This window comes from Ornithodoros turicata, chromosome 7 (genome assembly GCF_037126465.1).
Source record: "Ornithodoros turicata isolate Travis chromosome 7, ASM3712646v1, whole genome shotgun sequence".
Lineage (NCBI taxonomy): Eukaryota > Metazoa > Arthropoda > Arachnida > Ixodida > Argasidae > Ornithodoros > Ornithodoros turicata.
Window position 1 is genome coordinate 10,806,653 of NC_088207.1, and position 20,420 is coordinate 10,827,072.

The following is a 20,420-nucleotide window of genomic DNA, read 5'->3' on the forward strand; positions in this document are numbered from 1 at the left end:
CTTCAAACGTCATCAAACGTCATCGGTCACCTGGCATCATACCTTCTCCTCCTCGTAATACCCGGAGTAGCGAGTTAAGGGTGAAGGCGCGGACCCATGTTTATGCGATTTTTTTTTCTGGGAAATAAATTGCACAAATCAAAACCTTTAGCGCCATTCGGTAAAATGACACACTCTTTCATCAGACGTTTTAACCTGAAAATTTTTTGGACGGCCCTCTGTACTCCTTTAAGAAGGATTCGCTCTATGGTTTGGCTGCTGTTTAGGTCAGTGTTCGATGCTCAATCACTGCTGGAGAAATGGTACATGTCCATATTGAGCGCCTGTCGACATATTTCAAAACGTTACGTATCGTGTGCTTTTTCGCTTCTGATAAGTGGGACATTTGTGATCTGAACACGGCATCGTGCCGCGAGAATGTACACATTACCGGAGAGTAGCTCGGTGCCAATGTATATGACGGCGCGGGCCTGGAGGCGGAACATGTGGTCTTCAACCCACTCCGTGGAGCCCAGCATGCCGTCCTCGTTGCCGTCCCACAGGCTGAACACCACAGTGCGCCGCGGACGCCACCCATCCTGTACAAACATCAACCGTTTGTTGCGTCACCATTTCAAAGGATAATTCTACACTGTTTTCTAGCAGTGGGGTAGAGTATCGCCCTGTGCGATGAAACTCCCTATTCATCATCTCGCAATAAAGTTGTTGCTGTTGTTGTTTTCTAGCTCTGATTTCATCAAGAACGAGAGAGATCATAAAAGCGCTGAAATGACGAGTCATAAATCAGGTTCGAGATAATAACTGGAAGTGAGCCTATATTTGTGTTGCGAAATGCTTCGCGCGCAGCAGTGTAGGTCTGCGGATAATTTCGACCACCTGGGGTTCTTTCATGTTGTATCGCAGCTTCTGTCAACCAAGTGCTGATGTGAGCTCTGTCCACGACCCACATATATAGACCACATCATATGGAGCTCCTATGCAGGAGTGTGTCCCAAGAGAAAACAAGTGTGAAACAAAAATCTCAGCGTAAACTGAAGAGATATAAAAATCAATTCGGGAAGCAATAAGCGAGCCGATGAACAGCGCCACCACTAGCTTCCAAATGCGGCGCTGCGAAGGGGTACATGTAACATGGTCGCTGTAATCTAGCAGGTCGCGACCCCGTACGAGCTCTCGTTTTTCTCTTTCTTGTTTAGTTGCCGCACTGGAACATTGATGTATCGCAGAGACACACTGTTCGTGCCGACCTTAGGACATGTCACATCCAGGGCCGGTGCTAGGGGTGTGCGGGGCCTGAGGCAAAGGCACGTCGCGGGGCCCCTTTCACACGATTAAGTGCATACTTGATACTTAAAAAAAAGTAATCCCTGGTTGAGGGCTTCGTGCGCGGGGCATATGCCCAGTAAACCATAGACGTCTAGGAGATGTCCACATGATATCCCAAATTGGATGTTTGGATATCCCATGGATCATTGCAGAGAGCACGTAGAAGTGGCATGTACATCCTGGCGACTATGGTTTTTGTCCCACTTTTTCTACATTCCACGAACATCCCAGACACGCACCTTCTGGATATTTGGATATTCACAGGATGTTCTCAAATCTGCACATATTATTGCTGTCAATGTGTTCTTTCATAAATGTGCTATACTATGCAGTGGGGTGCCACACATTCTGATAAGATATGTAACAATCTTTTATTTCAAGGCTACATTATGGCTAGGTTTTGGCACCATACGCGTATTGTAGTGCGGTAAATGGTAGCGTACACGGATTTCAAGAGATACAAGAGCGAGCATATACTGAAATAAAAATTGTTGAAGTACGTTCATCAAGTGTAGCGTGGCGTATGACGTTTGCAACGGTGACAACGTCTTTGCAGTTGGGTCATTCCAGGCCAAATCACCCAAAGGTCGTGCTCGACCCCCTCAGTTTTGCTTCCAAAAATTATCATGGCAAATAAAGATATTTTCCCGAGTTTTACTGGACAATGTTGAACCGTTGTCGATTTAGGCGGGGTCAAAGTTCGTCAGAATCGCGAAAACCATGCTACGAAAAAAGTTACCTACTGAGCAGGGTGTTGCGTCTAGGTGGACTTTAGTGACATAGAATGAAAGAGCGTGGCCCTAACATTCTGCCAATATCAAGTTTTCTCCTCGTGTTTCATTCTCAGCCAGCGAAACAGGGCTGCCTTTTGGCGCTATTTCTTACAACTTTGCGCCTTGCTAAGGGCACTTTTCGCACAAGCTGGAAGGGACAAATAAATTCAGCGTGTTCTGGACGCTCCAAACTTCAAAATCACATGTTTTGAAGGCCGACCACACAATACTTTTTGACCAATTAATTCCCAAATGCCGTAGTTTTGGTAAAGTTGGCCGTTTTCAACGGCATTTTTGAAAATGAAGCGGTCGGCCGAGAACAATCCAAATAGATGGAGATGACAGATCAATATCTATACTAAAGCATATAAAAAATTTGAGAAGGTACTTTTTGATAAGGACGAGAAAAAAATTTTTATGTCCCACATGGTTACGCGAGGGCCGCACGAGACGGCTCCCTGTGAGGCGCGCGAACAGATCGCGTGCCTAGGTTTCACAAGCCGCGTCCTGCGGGCGGATATGAGCATGTCCTCTTTTTCGCCAGCCCTTTCTCTTTCTCGATTCTGACGAACTTTGACCCCGCCTAAGTCGACAACGGTTCAACATTGTCCAGTAAAACTCGGGAAAATATCTTTATTTGCAATAAGGAGTCCATGATAATTTTTGGAAGCAAAACTGAGGGGGGTGATTTGGCCTGGAATGACCCAGTTAGCTTGTGAGTCTACAAACGACGTCACTGTATACCTGTGAACGTTCCTGACACCCCATCCTGACAAATATCGTGTTTTTAACTCAAGCTACCGTGTATAATGTGATTACTTGGTAAATAAGGTAGTAAACCAAAACAATTTTCCCTTTGCTTACGTCATGCCACTAAGGGTTACGTGCCCTAGATGTCTCCGAAAAATAACGCGCGCTTGCTCCTTCCTTTTGTCAGATATCCCAGATGTCCCATCAGATGTACCAGGGATATAGAAGGTAATATATTTTTGAAAGTCACATTGTGGACGTACAGGTCACGTCGCATGGACCTTTGTGGGACGTACCCCCACCCCTCTCCCCTTATCGCCGGCGCTGATTCCATCCATCCATCCGTCCGTCCGTCCCTCCCTCCCTCCCTCCCTCCCTCCCTCCCTCCCTCCCTCCCTCCCTCCCTCCCTCCCTCCCTCCCTCTCCCTCTCTCTCTCTCAATATATATATATATATATATATAATTCACTGGCTTGCACTGTGGCATTGAGGAGTGCTCAGTCACCCTCCCATGTGTATACCGCTCGCTGAGCCACCCCTGGTTTGCCAATTCGGAACGATGCGCAGCTACCCAGAGCTGACGATCCGCAACCACGGCGAAACACGTGTCCTCTGGTCCTGTCGCATCGTTCCATGAGTATCTATATATATGTGTGTGTGTGTTTCTAAGTGCTCAGACATCGCCACACCAGCATACCAGTAGTGGAAGGCTGTTTTGCCTTATTGGGCCATCGCGATCAGTACACGGACAGGCAACGTTTGAGTGGATGGACTGCGTACTGCCGATGATGGCTCAATAAGGCCGAAACAGCTGACCAGTAGTGTTTGAGCACTTAAACATATGCTATACTTGCAGCCAAAGAGCTCCGGCTATTTTTTTTCCTCAATGCTTCACTGGCTTAGCACTGGGCTTTCAGTGGTGTGTCACACATCCCGACAGGAGGAATCACGTGCTACGTGACCTTCTGACGCCATCCGATCAAACGTTGCATGCCTGCGTATACTGCTGACGATGGCCCAATAAGGCCGAAACAGCTGTCCAGTACTGACATGGCGACGTTTGAGCACTTACAAACATAAGCCATACATGCAGCCAAACAGCTCTCGCTACTTTTCTTCTCGCGACAGAGAGAAAATGTATTTTTATAGCTGAAATCACTCGCGGTTTCTTCTCGCGAGAGAGAGCAAATGTGTTTTTATAGAGGAAATCTAGGTACTCTGATAATTATAAATTGAATACCTACAAATGAAACATGTACAGTTTTTTACTGTATCCGAAAAGGAAAAAAATGCCCAGTAACCGGGTGCACACGGTACCTTGGTGTGGAATGGTGTAAGCTTATGTTCACAAGCTCGAGACCAGAGATAGCGCATTATATGGTGTAGCCAGAGGGATGTACTCGAGGTCGTTATACAGTAACATACCTTGTGCAGCGATCCGAAGACACGAGCTTCTTCAAGGAGCTGCGCTATGCCCAGGGAATGATCAGCGGCACCATGAGCGTCCAAGTGATTTCCCACGATGACTAGACGGTCTGCGATGCAATTCAATGATCTTCGGGCACAATCCCTTGTTGTCAACGCTAACAAATATACAGTACCGGTACAGGGCGACACGTCTCGTAGGTTATACAACGTTTCTGATAAATATTGCTACCCCGATGCTTAGTCAAGAAACAATAAAGTGGAAACACTCACACACAAAAAGAAAACACAGTAAATAAAGTGATTAGTTTAGTGATGATGATTGGAAACTTTCAGCGCCAGGGTGATACTCGACCCCATAGCTAGGGGGAATGTGGTGAAATGGAATATATGTACATTTCATTTCGTTGCACGCTGCTTCTCATAAAGGCGCGATCTTGGTGAAGTCACCGCAGCTGCACGCGACCAATTCATTGTAATTCGCAGCAGCCAGTGGCTTAGCATTTGCAGCCTAGTCAGCGTTGCCAGGATGTACAGTGCCGGACAAAAGTTTACGGAACACCATAGCGGCGAGCGCAACCGGGCAAGTTCATTCATTCAGAGGGATGGAAGGGTAGTCGTGGTAACTTTGCTTTTGAGTGTGACGGAGGGCGAAATGGTTACGCTTTCGCTTTACTGCACCGAGAGCGAGTGGCTATAGCGGGAAGGAAATCTCTCCGCTATCACCGAAATAACGGCGATGAATGGACGACGACGAATAGCGACGACGACCGTATGTTCACAACATACAACATCCTTATGTCGACAACAGTATGTCCAGAAAAGTGTTGTCTCGTGCACCCTGGCTCTTGTCGTCTGCTTCCATGCGCCGAAATGAAACGGGAGTACAAACAGCGGCTCGGAGTCTCACACTCCCAGGTGCGCGAGTGGAGCTTGTGTAACGTTAAATGAGTGATGTCTGAAACACTCGCACGGAGTAACTTCGCCAATAATCCTACACTCTTAAAAATGAACTTCACCTCATAGCACGCTCCTAGCCAACCATTATCTCGAATGATATCGTTATCTGCCCTGATTTGTTGAAAATGGGGGGCGTACGCCATTTCTGTGACACTTATGCAGTTCATAATTGTCACAGAAAAGGCGTACACCCCGTGTTTTCAACAAATCAAGGCAGATAACGATATCATTCGAGATAATGGTTGGCTAGGAGCGTGCTATGCGGTGAAGTTCATTTTTAAGAGTGTAGTGCTTAGGTGGTGCAGGGAAGATCCCAACGAAGACTACTGAGGGATGCTCGTATGTTTTCTGTGGCGCGTAGGCCTCTTGGACTACTGAAATCCCAGAGGAAGAGAGGTAGCGTGCCACTCCCTCTCCTGTTCCCCCATTATCACTCCCCTCCCCGTTCTACCCACCCCAGGGTGCACAGAGTCGCCATCCCAGAGCAAGCTGACCGCACCTTCCCCCTACATCACCCCCACACCGCCCCGCCCCTGAAACAGTCGCGCTCCGGGTCGCCTACTTAACGCGAACAAGGTCGCGCCCGAAAACCACGGTCTTGAGGGGATTACGATGATCCCTGAAAGCGATGCAACGTTGGGTTCTACTTTTCTTTCAATCGGAGCCAGCGAACAAGTGCACATTCGTGGAAACAGGCTCTCCCCCTCCGATCTGTTTCGGTTTCGGTCTGTCTACCAACGTCATGATGACGTTTCTCGCGTAGAGGCTCATTTGCTTCTTGGGGACGTTCAGCGGTGTTACCTAGCTGTAATTTGCCGCGCCGACGAAATGCCTCCGGGAGAAGACAAGCTTTCAAGGTAATTAACGGCAACACAAACGTGTAACGTTGACATCGGTAACATCAGGGGTGCTGGACTCGTCGCATCTTGAAACACGAAGAAAGCTCAGGAGATGGGAAGGAAGGCAACCATTGGATGCTTTCCGAGGCCCACGTGAGCGCGCCTGACTGTCAATCAAACCTCAGGTCAAGATTACCGAGACGCGCGCACTTTGAAGTATTTTCATGACGTCAAAATGACGTTTTGGATGCTCGGGAGAATGGTGTCTTTGCAGATTTCTACGATGTAAACAGTTCGGGAGATATGGGAAAAGACAGCCGTTGAACCGTTGCTCTTGCCCACGTGAAGGCGTGCGATGTCAATCCAACCAAAGTTTAAGGAAATAGAAAATTCAGCATTCGGCAAAAGTTCGTGACGTCAAAATGACGTTGCGCACCTATTTTTTCGACCGAGAAAACTTCGAGGACAAACAGTGGCATACTTTGAACTTTGTTAGAAATATAGCGGCCGCTTTTGTCACACTGCGTTCACTACTGCGCCACTGACTCCGCATTTATCATGAGTGTACGTGAAGACGCGTTTGAAATGCTAAGCGAGGATTTTCGCCCGTGCTACCGACTGTGGAAGGCCACTGTTATTTGGCTGTGTGACCATCCGCGCAGCGCTGAGGGTTCGCGCAAGATGCGCTTCACGTCATGGATTATGACATAATTGCGCACAAGATTGTCGTGTTACCCACGTATATACCGGGTGCTTCGTGCAATGTGTCACAAAATAGACGTTTAAATATCTACTTTGCGGTGTCACTACTGATTGTCGTCGCCTGAAAAACTTTTGCCGTAACTCGCAAGCACTTGATCGATATTCGGTCACGAGAAACAGCGTTTTCTGAATTGAACTCTGAAATGTGCCAAGCCAGCTTAACTTTGTTGACGTTGTTGTATTTTGTTTGTTTTTGTTATTTTCTTGCTTTGTTTTTTCTTGTCCGAAGCAGAAAGAGCGTTTCGTCTTTTCCACCAATTTCAACACAAAACACATTCTGAAGGAACAGTGAGGAGATAACAAGGAGAGGCGGGTCACCGGGTGTTTCGTTTCGTTGATTTCCTTCTTTCTTTCTTTCTTTTTTTTTTCTGCGCGGCCGGCATATTCCACGAATAGGGACAACGGTTTTCCATGTTCTTTTTTTACCATAGATTGAGAAGTTACCCATCAAAAGGAGCTCGTTACGAGTTAAGTTACCGTGTGCAAAATGTAACTAAGTTAATAACGAAGTTCTCCAGCCTGAAATGTAACTCGCAGTTACTGAGTTACTTAAAAAAAGAACGAGTTACTTCCAAGTTACTTCGGACATAAAATAGCATTGCGCAGGTGCAGCGCGCGTGAGCAGTTGAGTTAGACCTTGAGTTGCCTGCGGAGGAGTGCAACACGCTTAGATCGTTTTCGTTTATGTCCAACAATAGGCCTCTCCCTGTTTGTAAACAAATGACGTCATAGTGTTCCACAGCCCCACAAATTTGGTAGAGTTAAACTACGCTCGAAGCTAGGGGTGAACATGGTCGCGCCTGAAAGCCAAGAGGCTTGAGAGGATTAGATAGTCCCTGAAAGGGACGCGACCTTCGGTCCTACTTTTCTTGAATGGGACCAGCGTAAAAGTACCCGTTCTTGGATCCCAGCTGTCTTCTTCCAATTTGTTGCGGTTTCAGTGTGTCTACCAACGTCATGACGATGTTTCTCTTTTAGAGGTCTATTCGAACGCTTTGCATCTTATTCCCCGTGGGCGCACAATGGTTAAGCTTCATTTCAGTTGCAGCGGTTCTTACTTTCTGAATAAAATACTGTCATTGATTGAATGTCACGTTTTATGGCAAAAAGTGCCATGAAGGAACCGGATAGAAAGCAAGAAAATATGTGGACGTGAGTGAAAAGCGAGTTAAATGTAACTTGGAACTTTACTTAAGTTACTTTCGCAAAGTTACCTGAAAAAGGAACGAGTTCCTCTGAAAGTTACCACGGCGCAAAAGCACCAAGGTAAGTTACAGGTTACCAAAAAGGAACTTAGTTACACTAACCAGTTACCTGTAACGAGTTACCTCGAACTCTGTTTTTTACTATTACAAAGCATAGGGAGGATGTTTTCTGATGCTATGGGATAAATCCTGGATAAATTGATTCGATTCAAAATTCGAACATATTTAATCCGAGGCGCACTTGCGCGCCTCAATATACGAAATATTCTAATGTTCCCCCAGTCCAACCATATTTGACAATGTACGATTTGACCTCGATGCCTTCAAGGTTATATTGCTGACAATGTTCCCCGAAGCGGACAGAAGCGGTGCAGTTTCTTGTGCTTCATTCTGTCACGCTCGTACCAGTGGGCGGGTCGCTCACGCACTGATTTTGATCGGCAGTGACGTATAGACCCAACTTCAGTTGCCGGGAAAGGGAAATTTTTTTGTAGAACTCGACAAAGTTCAAAACTCCTCGCCGCACGCCATCATCTATAGAACTTAGTTCAGCGTTGACGAGTGATCGTACTTTTAACAAAAGACGTTGGGGTAGTTGGTATACAGACATTATGGAATGGGCACACAGGACAAGGACGAAGGACGGGATGCGCTGGTGTTGCCCCCATCCTTCGTCCTCGTCTTTTGTGCACATTCCATAATGTCCTACTATTAAGAGACACAGGACAAGTGTGATGCGATTATTGAGCTATCCCATGTCAGCCACACAATAAAAACAGGGATTCATCGTAACAGCGTTACTACACTGATTGGGTTCTGTGGCAGCAAGTATTTGACAACCCTACAGTACCACGTTCAATTGTTCCGTTGATGATCCCGATGATGTTGGTCACTGTACTTTCCTGTAGTATATTGTTCACCTCAACTCGAAGCCTATCAGAAAAGTGCGAGTTTGACACTGATCAGTCCCCTAGCGGTACATCCTAACAGTATCATGCTGCTCACTTGACCGAGTCTGACCCAATGATGTTGCATATCACGCCAAGTTGCGGTACCCAGTCGTCCGGGCATTTCTCATCCGTTAGTTCCCTGCAGTGAAAGTAGAAGCAGGCATGTAATGTAATATGACATACACGTGTGTAACGCATGCTAATCATCATGGACACTTCATGTTGGGCTACATTCTCATGCTGTGAAAGATGAAGGTCACTGAAAAGGTTAGCCAGCTGTACCCGAACCCACGAACCCACGTCATCTGGATTGCCAGTCCAGGGCTCTACCAATTGAGCTAAGTTAACACGCCTTCTCAGCGACTTCCAGGATGCGTCATCTGAAGGAACAAACCAGCCACTCTCTCTCACTCATCCTCTTTTACTCTTACATTTTTGCTGACTCACACACACATTCATACGACGGGATCGACGCAGGCGGCAATTGATGAACATGAAAGAAGTGATGTTCTGAGGCTGGAACAAAATAGAAGGGACAAATACATACAAGGCTTCAATTTGTTCCAGCCTCAGAACATCAGTTCTTTGATTCTCATGCTGTATCATGTATGTGCACATTTCGCAAACGTCGACTGCGACGTGGAGCATCTCGTATCAAATCATACAGGCCTTAGGCCGGGGTCCCTTAGCTTTATGCAACACGGCACCGTGGCAGGAGAGCAGCTTTCCGCTATTGCAGCTTCGCTGATTAATAGCAGCGTCTCATAGCTTCGTTTTTGTATTAGCACCAGCAGTAGTGTAGGAGGCCCATCTCGGAACCGTTTGCATCACTCAAACGATTTGCTGCGGCTAAGTGTATCGGAGCCATACTGAGCCTGAAGTCTTTTGTGAATTTCAGATTACTTTACGCCTTCATTCACGAGAAACTTCATGACAATTCGCTGTTCGATGTGCGCGCTCATCTCGTTGTTGGTCATGTTGTCCAGCACGTGTCTTCTGTTTTGCACAAACTTTGGACCACCACGTGGTGAACGCGGATGCCTATAGCGTGTGAAAATGACGAAAAAGAAGTAGCGCAAGCCAATTGTACACTGAGGAGACAGAAAGTCCCGGTTTGACTTGGACACCCCTCGTAGATTTCGACGAAGGTAGAGGAAAATGCAAGAGTCCTTAAACTGTTTTTAAAAAGGAAAGCAAAACTACTCCCAGCAGTCGACATCTACTCGGTAATTTGCGTCTGAGAAGCAGGTGTTCCAGCGAGTCGGTTCCCCTCGTACGAAACTTTTGGAAGCCCCCCTCATGTTTCAAGTTGGTGAATTGTTTGGATTGGTCGAAACCATTGCGTGATCGCTCAGATTAGCCAATGGCGTATCTTTGGGCTCGAGCCCCCCCCCCCCCCCCGTGGCTACGCGACTGGCTCTAGTATTGCGCTACTTTTTTGTAGAGTAGTGGGTACCGGTATTCCGTTACTTCTTTTTGGTAGCGGGTACAACACTGGTTAGCGTTCGCATGACAGTATCAGCTGTAAAGGACAGTTAAGTAAATGTCAGTTTAGTAACTGACATTTAGTTTGCCCTCTGACAGGGTTATTATTCAGAGGATTAATTGGGTGGTGAGAATCCAAATAGCATGGTATAAATGAGGTATGGGGAAAACGGATGACGAAACGTCGAAACGTCTTCATTGCGTCCTGCTGTTCTGTCATACCTTTTGTTCGAAACTCGGGGTGATGTCTCAATCAATTAGCTTATACCAGCTGACTTGCTTTATATTACTTTGTTCTAGCATGGTGTAATCGCGCTATCTGTAACCTGAAATCACACATTCCCCCACCTGTGCTATTCGTCAACCGCAATGCCTAAAAAAACATTAAAAAAAACGACGCCTGCAGTGACCGCCATCTGAACTTGACATGCGGCGTGTCAGCTCGCCATCCGCGAGTGATTGTTGTCAAGGTGGTGGGTGTGGTGGCACACCTTTGGTGTCTGTAGTAACATTAAGGCGCTCTCCTTGGGGATTGTCGCACCCATGCAACAAAGTTCTCTGCGAAAGCTAATAGTTCTTACCCCAAAATCGTCCTGGCGTCATCATACCCGATGGGCTGGCACGGTATCCTCGGCAACTCCGCACTGTCTATAGACAGTCGTGGCATTCCATCTGCATGTGTAATAGATAATTCCACCGTATAACTACTAGCATGGCTCCTGGACAACATGTTTTCATTCCGCCCAATAATTTATCAACCGTAAATGAACACTGCTCGAAACTAACGGTCGTCGCAAAAAAAAAGCCCCCCAAACCGCAAAAAAGTTTGTGGCCCAGAAATGCATTCATTCTCAATGCATTCCCACCAATGCCATATATGAGCCTACCAGGGCGTCGGACAACTATGTTCTAAAGACCCTGCGCGTCTGCACAGATTACCTGCTGCCGACTGAGAACTTAGCATGCAGGCAGCTGTCCTTCGAAACTTTTTTTTTTGGTAATTGCATAAATCAACAATTCAAGTAGCCTCTATATTTGGACTGGGCAAATGCAAAAGGGTCTAGACTCTAAATCCTGTGACGGACACGTGCTGCTTCACAAAGTTCTCTCAGAAAGTGCAGCCGGTACACAGCCGGAACCATCTAGAAAGAGCTGTAACAGTTTTCAAATAGCGAACACAGGGCTCCCCATACACAAATTTCAGCATGTACAAACCTGTCACATCAGCATGAGGTGGCTTTTGTGCCTCTTGAATAATTTGTGCCCCCGCTGAATGATATGTGAGCCCCACGAGATGTATACTCTTGTGCTTGTTGAATATTTCGTGTGCCCGCTGAATATGCGTGACTTTGTTGGAGCATACTACATTGCTCTGCGCCGGTGAGCAGTGACATGGCATCGCGTATTCTTCCGCAATGCTTCTCTTGCCCAGACATGTACAAGATACTCAAAAATGTATTTGAGATAAGATAATAAATACTGACGTTAGAATGTAATTAAGATAGAGTATAAGTACATGAAGATTAAAGTAATTAAGATAGAGTACGAAATACTTCAAAAAGTATTTGAAATACAATTAAGATACTATTTATCCTTGAACGCAAAAAGTCACCAGTCACTGGTCAATGGGGCAAGTCGCCACTATGTGACATGAATCACCTAAACCCGGCGTATTACGCAAGCCGTCCCTGTGTGATAGGAATAGGAGTCATCTAAACACAAGTCCCAAAAAGGTGACAAAGAGATACCACATAACTCCACGAAGTATGTGTGACCCAGATCAAAGCAAACTTCTAGCAGGTCCCTGCTCGGCGAGGTCAGAATTCGGCGTTACCGCGTCAGGGCACACATAATAGAACCCTCACTCGCCAAGGATTAGTACACACGGGGCAATATCTCTAAATGCAGACTTCCAAGAAGGGCCAATGTCCGGGTCAAGTCCAAGTAATTTCCACTGAACAAGCAAGATAATGGAAAGACCAAACCAGAAAGTTTGAGAGGGAGATCCAAAATATGTAATTAGAGTATTGAGTAGAAAATACCATAAAATGTATTTTAAATAGAGTACAAGTACACAAAACAAAAAGTACTGAGTAGATTACCAAAATACCGCAAATTGTATTTAAAATACAGTATTTTAAATACAATACTCCAAATACGTACAAGTCTGCTCTTGCCTTCACACCTTCCCGCCCGTTATCTGCCGTGCAACTTCGCCGTTGACAAGGATGGCAACCGTGCTTTTGATTGTTTGCTTAAAGGAGCAATTAGGTGACACTTACCAACTCTCGAAATCCTGCCTCATCGGCCATGCTGTCCATCAAGAGTCACCATGCAAAATATTTTCGCTCTGAGATGCGTTATAGCTATGCAATCGAATTACACAAAAAATAGAAAAAGAAACAGTTGAAGAAAGCAGCCGCAGACAGGCGACACGGCTCTAATACATCTAACATTTTTGCAGGAATTATCGGCTGTACTATAGCAGTGGGACTGGTGGTTTTTAAAAGTTGGTGAGCGTGTTTAAAAGTGAAATAATGTATAGAAATGAGAGAAGACCATATACCAAGTCTAAAAATATAAGAATTATAAAATTACGTGGTCTAGGACCTTTTTTATATGCATTTCATTAACACCATCTGAACCACAGAGAAACACGGCCACGCTAAGCCTAACGGTTTCGGATGGGTGATCTTGCGAAAGGTGTGAGCCTTGGGTTAGGTCAGGTAAGTGCATTTTAGTTAGGTTAGGTTACACAGATTTGGGGGCTGGGCCCACGCACGAACTACAGTGTGCCGTATTTGGCATTCCCAGGGACATCAATAGTGGACGTTATACGGATATTGTGTCTGCAACCGCGCTGGATATCTGAGGGAGATCCATGGGACGCACGAATCTGACAACGGACGATAGGACATTATTCGTACATCCAAAGGATATTCGGTGTTGTTGGTAAGATTTCCCGCAGCGGGAATCGAGCCCTTCAACCAATTTTTCAGTGTCTGGTGTAGCTCCTGATTAACTGCCTCGTAACAACTTTCTGCATTCAAATCGTCCAGAAGTCAATCTTGTCTTGGGAACAGAGATATATTTTCTCTCATGGTACATCTAACGAAAGAATGAAAGCGTTTATCAAGTGCTGCTATGTTCCACCCCTAACTAAACTGCGAAACTGGATACACGTGATTCCAATACAGAGAGTTCCACAGAGATCCCTGAGGAGTGGAGCAAGTGGAGTTCGGTTATACTCGTATTTAACAAAGATACACCAAAAGCTGACAGATTGTTTTGTGGAAAACACGAAACAAGCATCTGGGCTTCCAGTAAATCAGTACTGGGTACTACATCGCACGAATAATCGTCCGAAGTCATCAGCCGTAGTCCAAATAGCCAGTCGTTAAATTGCTGCTTATGTGGAAGTACTACAAAGCAGATTCGAGGGACAGCTGCTTGCGTGCGAAGTTGTGAGTAAGCAGCAGTAAACTCAGCAGACGTGAAGGAGTAATTGAAATAACATCCTGGTGTTTTGCCCTGGAACAGATGCCCCATACGGCATTGATGCGAATGCAGTCAGACTGACACAAGCAATTCAGGAGTTACGTCCCCGGAACTCAGAAGGTTGTTTGTTGTTGATGCGCTAGATAATTTCGGCGATTCATGTGGCTTACGGTGCACGAAATTCGTTATGAACCAGCTTTAGTCTGCGCTCTTTCACTCTTATCGATTCTTATGGGAGCCGTGGCCGTTGGACGCATTCCGTTGTCAATCTTGTTCGCGCCTGTGACTGAACGATCCTGCACAGCTGGCATCCTGCACATTTTGATTATGCCTACGCAGTAGGGGTAACTTCGCCAATAATCCTGGCGGTTACCGTGGTACAGGGAGCTTCCCAATGAAGACTTCTGAGGGATGCTCGCATGTTTTCTGTGGTGGGTAGTCCTCTTGGACTACCCAAATCCCAGAGCAAGAGGGTTAGCACGCCCATCTCTCTCCTGTTCCACCATCATATCTCCCCTCCCTCTTTCACCCTCCCCTGGGTGCACCGAGCCGCCACTTCAGAGCAGCATGACCGCACCTTCCCCCTACATCCCCCTCCTCCCCCTACGCAGTAGCGGCGTCTAGGAAGACGTGGGCTGACACGGATAGCCTTCAGACAGCGTTGACCGCTGTGCGCTTCATTTTGCAGTGTTTCCTATCAATATCAGTTTCAACCGACGTGCTCTGCACCTTTTATGTTCTTTGGACCACAAAAATGCATATCTGTACAGCTGAACGCCATAGGACGTATTTGTTTTTTCGCAGTCGTCCCGGTACTTCTAGAGACAATCATCTTGTACAACTCAGTAGAAGCCTCATTATTCACGTAGCCTTTTGAAGTTTCTGTTGTTGAGATTCACACTGTTACATTTGCTGCTAGCGATACCGTCACTCATAGACTCAATTAGAGAGGCTGGGGTCCGAGTCACGCCACCGGCACACGCAGACTTGGTCAACAGCCAGCTTTCAGGTCATTTGCTTTATTGCTCATCCAGCCTGTGCGATTTAGGTTAGTATCTAAAATACCTCACTTTGTTCGCGTGTGTGTGAACGTGAGCGTGCATGGAAGAAAACGTGTTAGAAAATGGACGATAGTGAGCGTGTGTCTTTATTGTCATGGTCTTCGTATGTTATCGAGAGCACGATGTCGGCGTAGCGTAATTGGAAGCACGTCTCGTCCCGGCACTCGCTGACTTTCGTCAACAACCAGTATTCAGATCATTGTCTAAAAGTTCGTCCAGTCTCCTCAATTTACGTTAGTATCAACTGGCTTTGTTCATCTGTGTGTAAATGTGAGCGAGCACGTAGAAAGAGTTGGTAGCACATCTAACCGGCAATCAGAGGGGACTTGGTTCGAATGCCGGCACTTCCTCACTTGTTCCACAGCCGGCATTCAGTCGTACTTTTACGTTGTGAATTCAAGCCACAAAACAAGAGCAAACTTGCAGTTATTGTAATCTGGTTAATCTGGCTACTTCTCCTTGTAAATCACTGGAATGCACAGAGTTTGAAATAAATTCCCGCGAAAAGAGACGTGTGCGGAACGTGAACGTGAACGTGACGGACATTGCGGCCCTTTCACCTGATTCCGTCCCTGTGCGAAGGATACGTCAAGTGGTGTGTGAGCGCAAGCTCACATGTGACCGTCCTGGCGATTATGTCTCTTCTTATGATTCCCCCTCCCGGGCCCTCAACACAAACACGTCAATGTGGAAACACTTCAAGTGACACTACTGAGACTCACATTTATTTCGAATGGAGAAATAATATGGGGAGATTTGTAATTCGATGGGGAGAAAATTTTCCCTTCCAACAAGAACTTTATTTCTATCGTATTACGTAGGATATACTCTGTCATCAATTGGTATTATCTCATGTAATCAATTAGGTCAAGGTGAAATTATGCGAACTTGGTGCTTGTGTGTTCACGTTTCTTCTGTGTCAATAGATACTTGTTTGAATGTTTGCATGTTGTACATCGGTCTGCTCTGCGGTAAATTTGTACAACACAGTATACAGTTTTAACAATCTCCGTGTCAACATTTGCGGTAATCAGGACATTTCGCTTCCATTCGTCAGGGACGTGAATGGGTAGCTACAAGGAAAGAAGGAGCGAGTACAACCTCTGGAAGGGTATCCGGGAGTGAGCGGGTCACCGTGCACGTATGCCACGCTGCCTCCCACCCACGAGGAATCTGGAAACGGACGTTCGTCGTTCGTCGTAGGGCCCACGCTGGCTGGACCCGGGAACAACACAATAGCTGCCGCGCCTTCTTTCTCGGCATGTTTTACCTGAAACGATGCAGAAAATTATAAGCAGTTCTATTGATTAGAAAGCGGTAGTCGCTTCATGTGAACAAACTGAGGCACGAGAAGCATATTCGTCCAATTTTGTTCACGAGCATGATAGAGCGTTTGGGGGTAACAGGAATCGGCTGGATGTGGCTACAAGTATACTCGATTCATGCTTCTATGTTGAACGGAAACATATAATACGTAGGCATTCTCTGTCTTGAGGATTTAGGAGTATATGTAAAATTGCAGCGATAGATCCCTGCAATTCAACATCTTAGTGGTTGTGTGTGTGTGTGTTCAGTATTGGGCTGTGGTCAGCGTTCCCTTCTAGTTGCCCACGCGGCTTTGGTGACGACGGCTGTCCTTTACAACCTTCTTAACCTGCACGGGATTTCCACAACATCATTAAATACCCTTCGGATCCTGTTTTTGCTCGTAGCCTTCGTTGCTGCCTCGGAGCTTAAAGAAGGGCTTAAACACGGCACGTCCTGGCAGAAGCTGATGAACACTCGGTGAAGGTTCTACGTGAACGTGAAAAGAACTTCTATCGAGCGGCACAGGCGACACGTGTCCTTTTAAAACTGAGTTTTGAATTTCTATGGATATCCTGTTTTTTGAGTCAACAGGAACTCAATAGAATGTCAATGCGAATTGGGTGTGCTCAAAAAGAACTCAATATAATTTTTGTTGCACGATGCTCAACAGAGACTCTGTTGCAGAATTGCTATTGCTTCTTTGTGATGGTTTAACAGTGGCGAGCTGACCCAACAGGACCTCAATGGGATACTTATTGAACGCCGCTTATAGCCACAGTTGCTTCGCGGTGCTAACATGAAATAAAAATATCAATTGAACGTTACGCAATACAATATATGTTGAGTACCTTTGAGTATTTGCGTATCTCTTGTAGCTCAGCCTTCATAATTCATTCCGCTTGATAAAAAATATGGTGGGCGTGAGGCCCGACTTTGAAAAGAAAGCTGGTTGTTCTTTTTTATGTCTCTTGGTCATCATTCATTGACGCGTGCCTGTGACTTTTGTGTGACACAGTTTTTGTGACGCACTGTGACAGATTTGTCAAAGCGTCAACTTATCGAGCTAGGTTGTTCACGCACCGCAGCGATTCAGGAGCGCAGCAGAGTATTTACAAGAGTAAAATGTTAATTCACATGACGACTGCAATGGCAGGTCAAGCAACGTAAAAGGCTGCAACATATGCGGTGCGCTACAACATGTACGGATTGTATTGCGTGTCAGGCTATTTATAACTTTTAGCACAGTGTTACTGGTGTGGCCCCTTTAATGTGTCACATAGACACAACCATCGCGATGCGTAACACTCACAAATAATGTGTTTTGCGAGGGCCACTTTTTTTTCCCTGTACACGTTTTTTATCTTCTTTCCAACGGGAGGCAGCGACGAGCAAACAACGCACGATTTATCCACTACATGTTATTATATTGTTTTCATCTTAAATTCAATCTGAAACCACAGTATACTATTGCACAACGAACGACAGTACAACTCAGAATAATGAAATCTCATTATTTTTAGTAAACTGTACAGGCAACCATGACAGTTCCATCAGTTGGCTTTTTTGTGTAATCTACAAGGTATATCTAAACAGGTAGCGCAACTCCCATAGGCCCCTGTGTCTTCAAAATGACGCCATGATAGAGACGGTCAGCGACATCCATCCGTTGCGCGGACTACTACGATTGTAAATAAATGGCGTCAGAGGTGACGTCAGCAGTATGAATAAGTAGTGCATAATTGGCTATGGCACGTTTTCGTTTGCGCACTTCGTTTGCGTTGTATACCCTTTTCCTCACCCGTGCAACAGTACCAGACGAGAACACAGAAAAAATAAATCGTATCAGGTTTAATGAAACATATCAATACGAAATACATATAGTTATCACATATCTTGACAACTCCAAACTGAAGGGCACCGTGACATCACACAGAAACGAGGAAGGTTCACTTAAGCTCCATTTCTCACCTAAAGCACTACGTACACGCAGTGATTAGATGTTTGCATTTATTCAATGAGTGGCCATTGCAACAAAACATGACATCGTTGGTGCACAGCTGATTCCTGCTAACACTCACGCTATCATGGCCGCTCGTCCCATGAGTTTCTTTTTTCGCGGGGCCAGCAACAGGGGATGCATTGTATTCATCAGTTCACGCGTGTTAATCTTGGATAACAGCTCCGAGATGTGAACGTCGCTACCTGTTTAACCCAGAAAGTATACGAACTCCGCATTACAATGCACGGACACACGGCACGGATACACAGATGCACGGATAAACACGCCCACTGTGAGACGCGCGTAAAGGAGCAGGATACGGAAACGTACTCGGGTGGTAGATGATTTCGTATATGTGCACGAGTGGGGCAACAGAAAGTTTTTTCTGCATTGAAATTATGAATAACCTATTAGTACGCACACAACCCATGCCCACGTTCTAAAGTTTTTGTGTTTATCGTACCTCTACTGTCAACACCCAGGATCGCTCGCGCCTCATGATGGTAGCCTTGCCGATGGGTCTGATTTAGTATTTGCGCTTGTTTTCGCTACCAGTTTAGATATACCTTGTAATCTAGCAGCTAGCCTATCTAGCAGCACACTGGTTTTGGTGGTGTTTGTTGATCGTTGGCGTCATTATCGAATCCATTGTCATCTGTGGTTTCTTGATCGCCATGTAAAAGTTTAGCGGGGCACATGGCAAACAAAATGACAGATATTCTGATTAAGTGGACTTCCAGAAAGCAAATGGGGTTTGTACAACGTATAGGACTTCGACGTCCCAGTCATTGGGCTTGGTTTGCTCGCCCGCTGAGACGTCATAAACGGCTTCTGGGAACCGTTGTAAATATATTTTGGAAACAAAGAAAGAATGCTCCGGCGGATCCCTTTCGCTTCGATGAGTACTATTCTTGTCCGGATATTAGGTGTTTGCCTATGTTTCTCTGAGTCTTCAAAGACTGTGGTGCATTTGCCCGCATCCTGTCACGCAAACCGTAGACGCTGAACAAGAAAATAAATTTACAGACCCCGCTGTCAACGATATTTCGCTAAACAACGTTTGTAAGCCCCCACGTACATGACATTTAATCTTTCTTCCAGCCTGTACCTGCGTCAAGTTTCCCCAAGCAAGTGTCACGTACATTAAAAACAGCTTGACATTTCTCCTGGTGAGTTAATGTACAGTGCAACCTCATCTATCCATTCACTGCGATGATGCACCTCAGTTCGCTTTTGGATATTTATTGTGCAATCGAAGGAAACACTGTACATTATCTCAAATCAGCAGTGTGTCTAAAAAGTATTGGTACACATTATTTGTATGACTTTTGTATGTTTCGTGTTTTCTGTGTTTGGTAACCCTATTAGCATTTAAAATAGTTTGTCTTCAGGAGTCAACAAAAACATGTCCACAGCAGCATACATTGTATTTCACCTTAAGGTAAATAGAAATGCAACACATTCACACACAACAGGGGCTCAACATAATTTCAGAAGCTACGCGGTGGCCACTTTTCAATGGCTATCATAGGCCTTCGAAAGCTTTGACGATAAAAAGGTAGTAATTTTCCCACAGAAAATCAAGAGGGTCTGTGGAGGCAGTTCAACAGGTTTTCATCATTAAAGTGCCACTATACGGACTAAATCTCGTGTCCTTAGAACCTTGCCAATGTTATGTTACCGATCTTTTTGTTTCACTTTACACTCCTGCAACATATTTTGGCCCTACGTGACGTGCGAGCTAGAGAAAATTAACTGTTACTTTTGAGAACTGTGACGTCATGTTAGGCTCCGACGGAGCGCCCGGCTCCCATCTGGCAACGTTGTTGCCCTTCGCGTCTTCCGGCGCACAGGGTTGACAGAAACCCGCTACTTTCGTAACTACCCTCGAGCGGGTGCTTTTGGCAAAACTGCCCAAACGGCCCACAGGTATGGTCTACCATAGGTGTCTGTCTGAATTTTGGAATCAGTCATTTGCAATAACCAGCCCAATACGGTTGGGCTTGAGAAATCCGGGAAGTGGTTCACCTTGAAAGCTTACCTCAACTCTGGGGTTGTATTTTCGTGACACTTGTCGGA

At 45.7% G+C, this 20,420-nt stretch overlaps 1 protein-coding gene across 1 annotated transcript in view; it reads right to left on the reverse strand.

The window, feature by feature from the left end:
- The window catches only part of LOC135400448 (N-acetylated-alpha-linked acidic dipeptidase 2-like), an 86,824-nt gene that overhangs the window by 25,551 nt on the left and 40,853 nt on the right, over positions 1-20,420 (reverse strand). Inside the window, exons 7-12 of the mRNA XM_064632280.1 lie at positions 16,136-16,304; positions 11,057-11,147; positions 9,046-9,129; positions 8,891-8,973; positions 4,275-4,384; positions 431-578 (exon numbers count right to left, since the gene is read on the reverse strand). Coding sequence (XP_064488350.1) covers positions 431-578; positions 4,275-4,384; positions 8,891-8,973; positions 9,046-9,129; positions 11,057-11,147; positions 16,136-16,304 — 685 coding nt within the window. The remainder of the gene's footprint in view (positions 1-430; positions 579-4,274; positions 4,385-8,890; positions 8,974-9,045; positions 9,130-11,056; positions 11,148-16,135; positions 16,305-20,420) is intronic.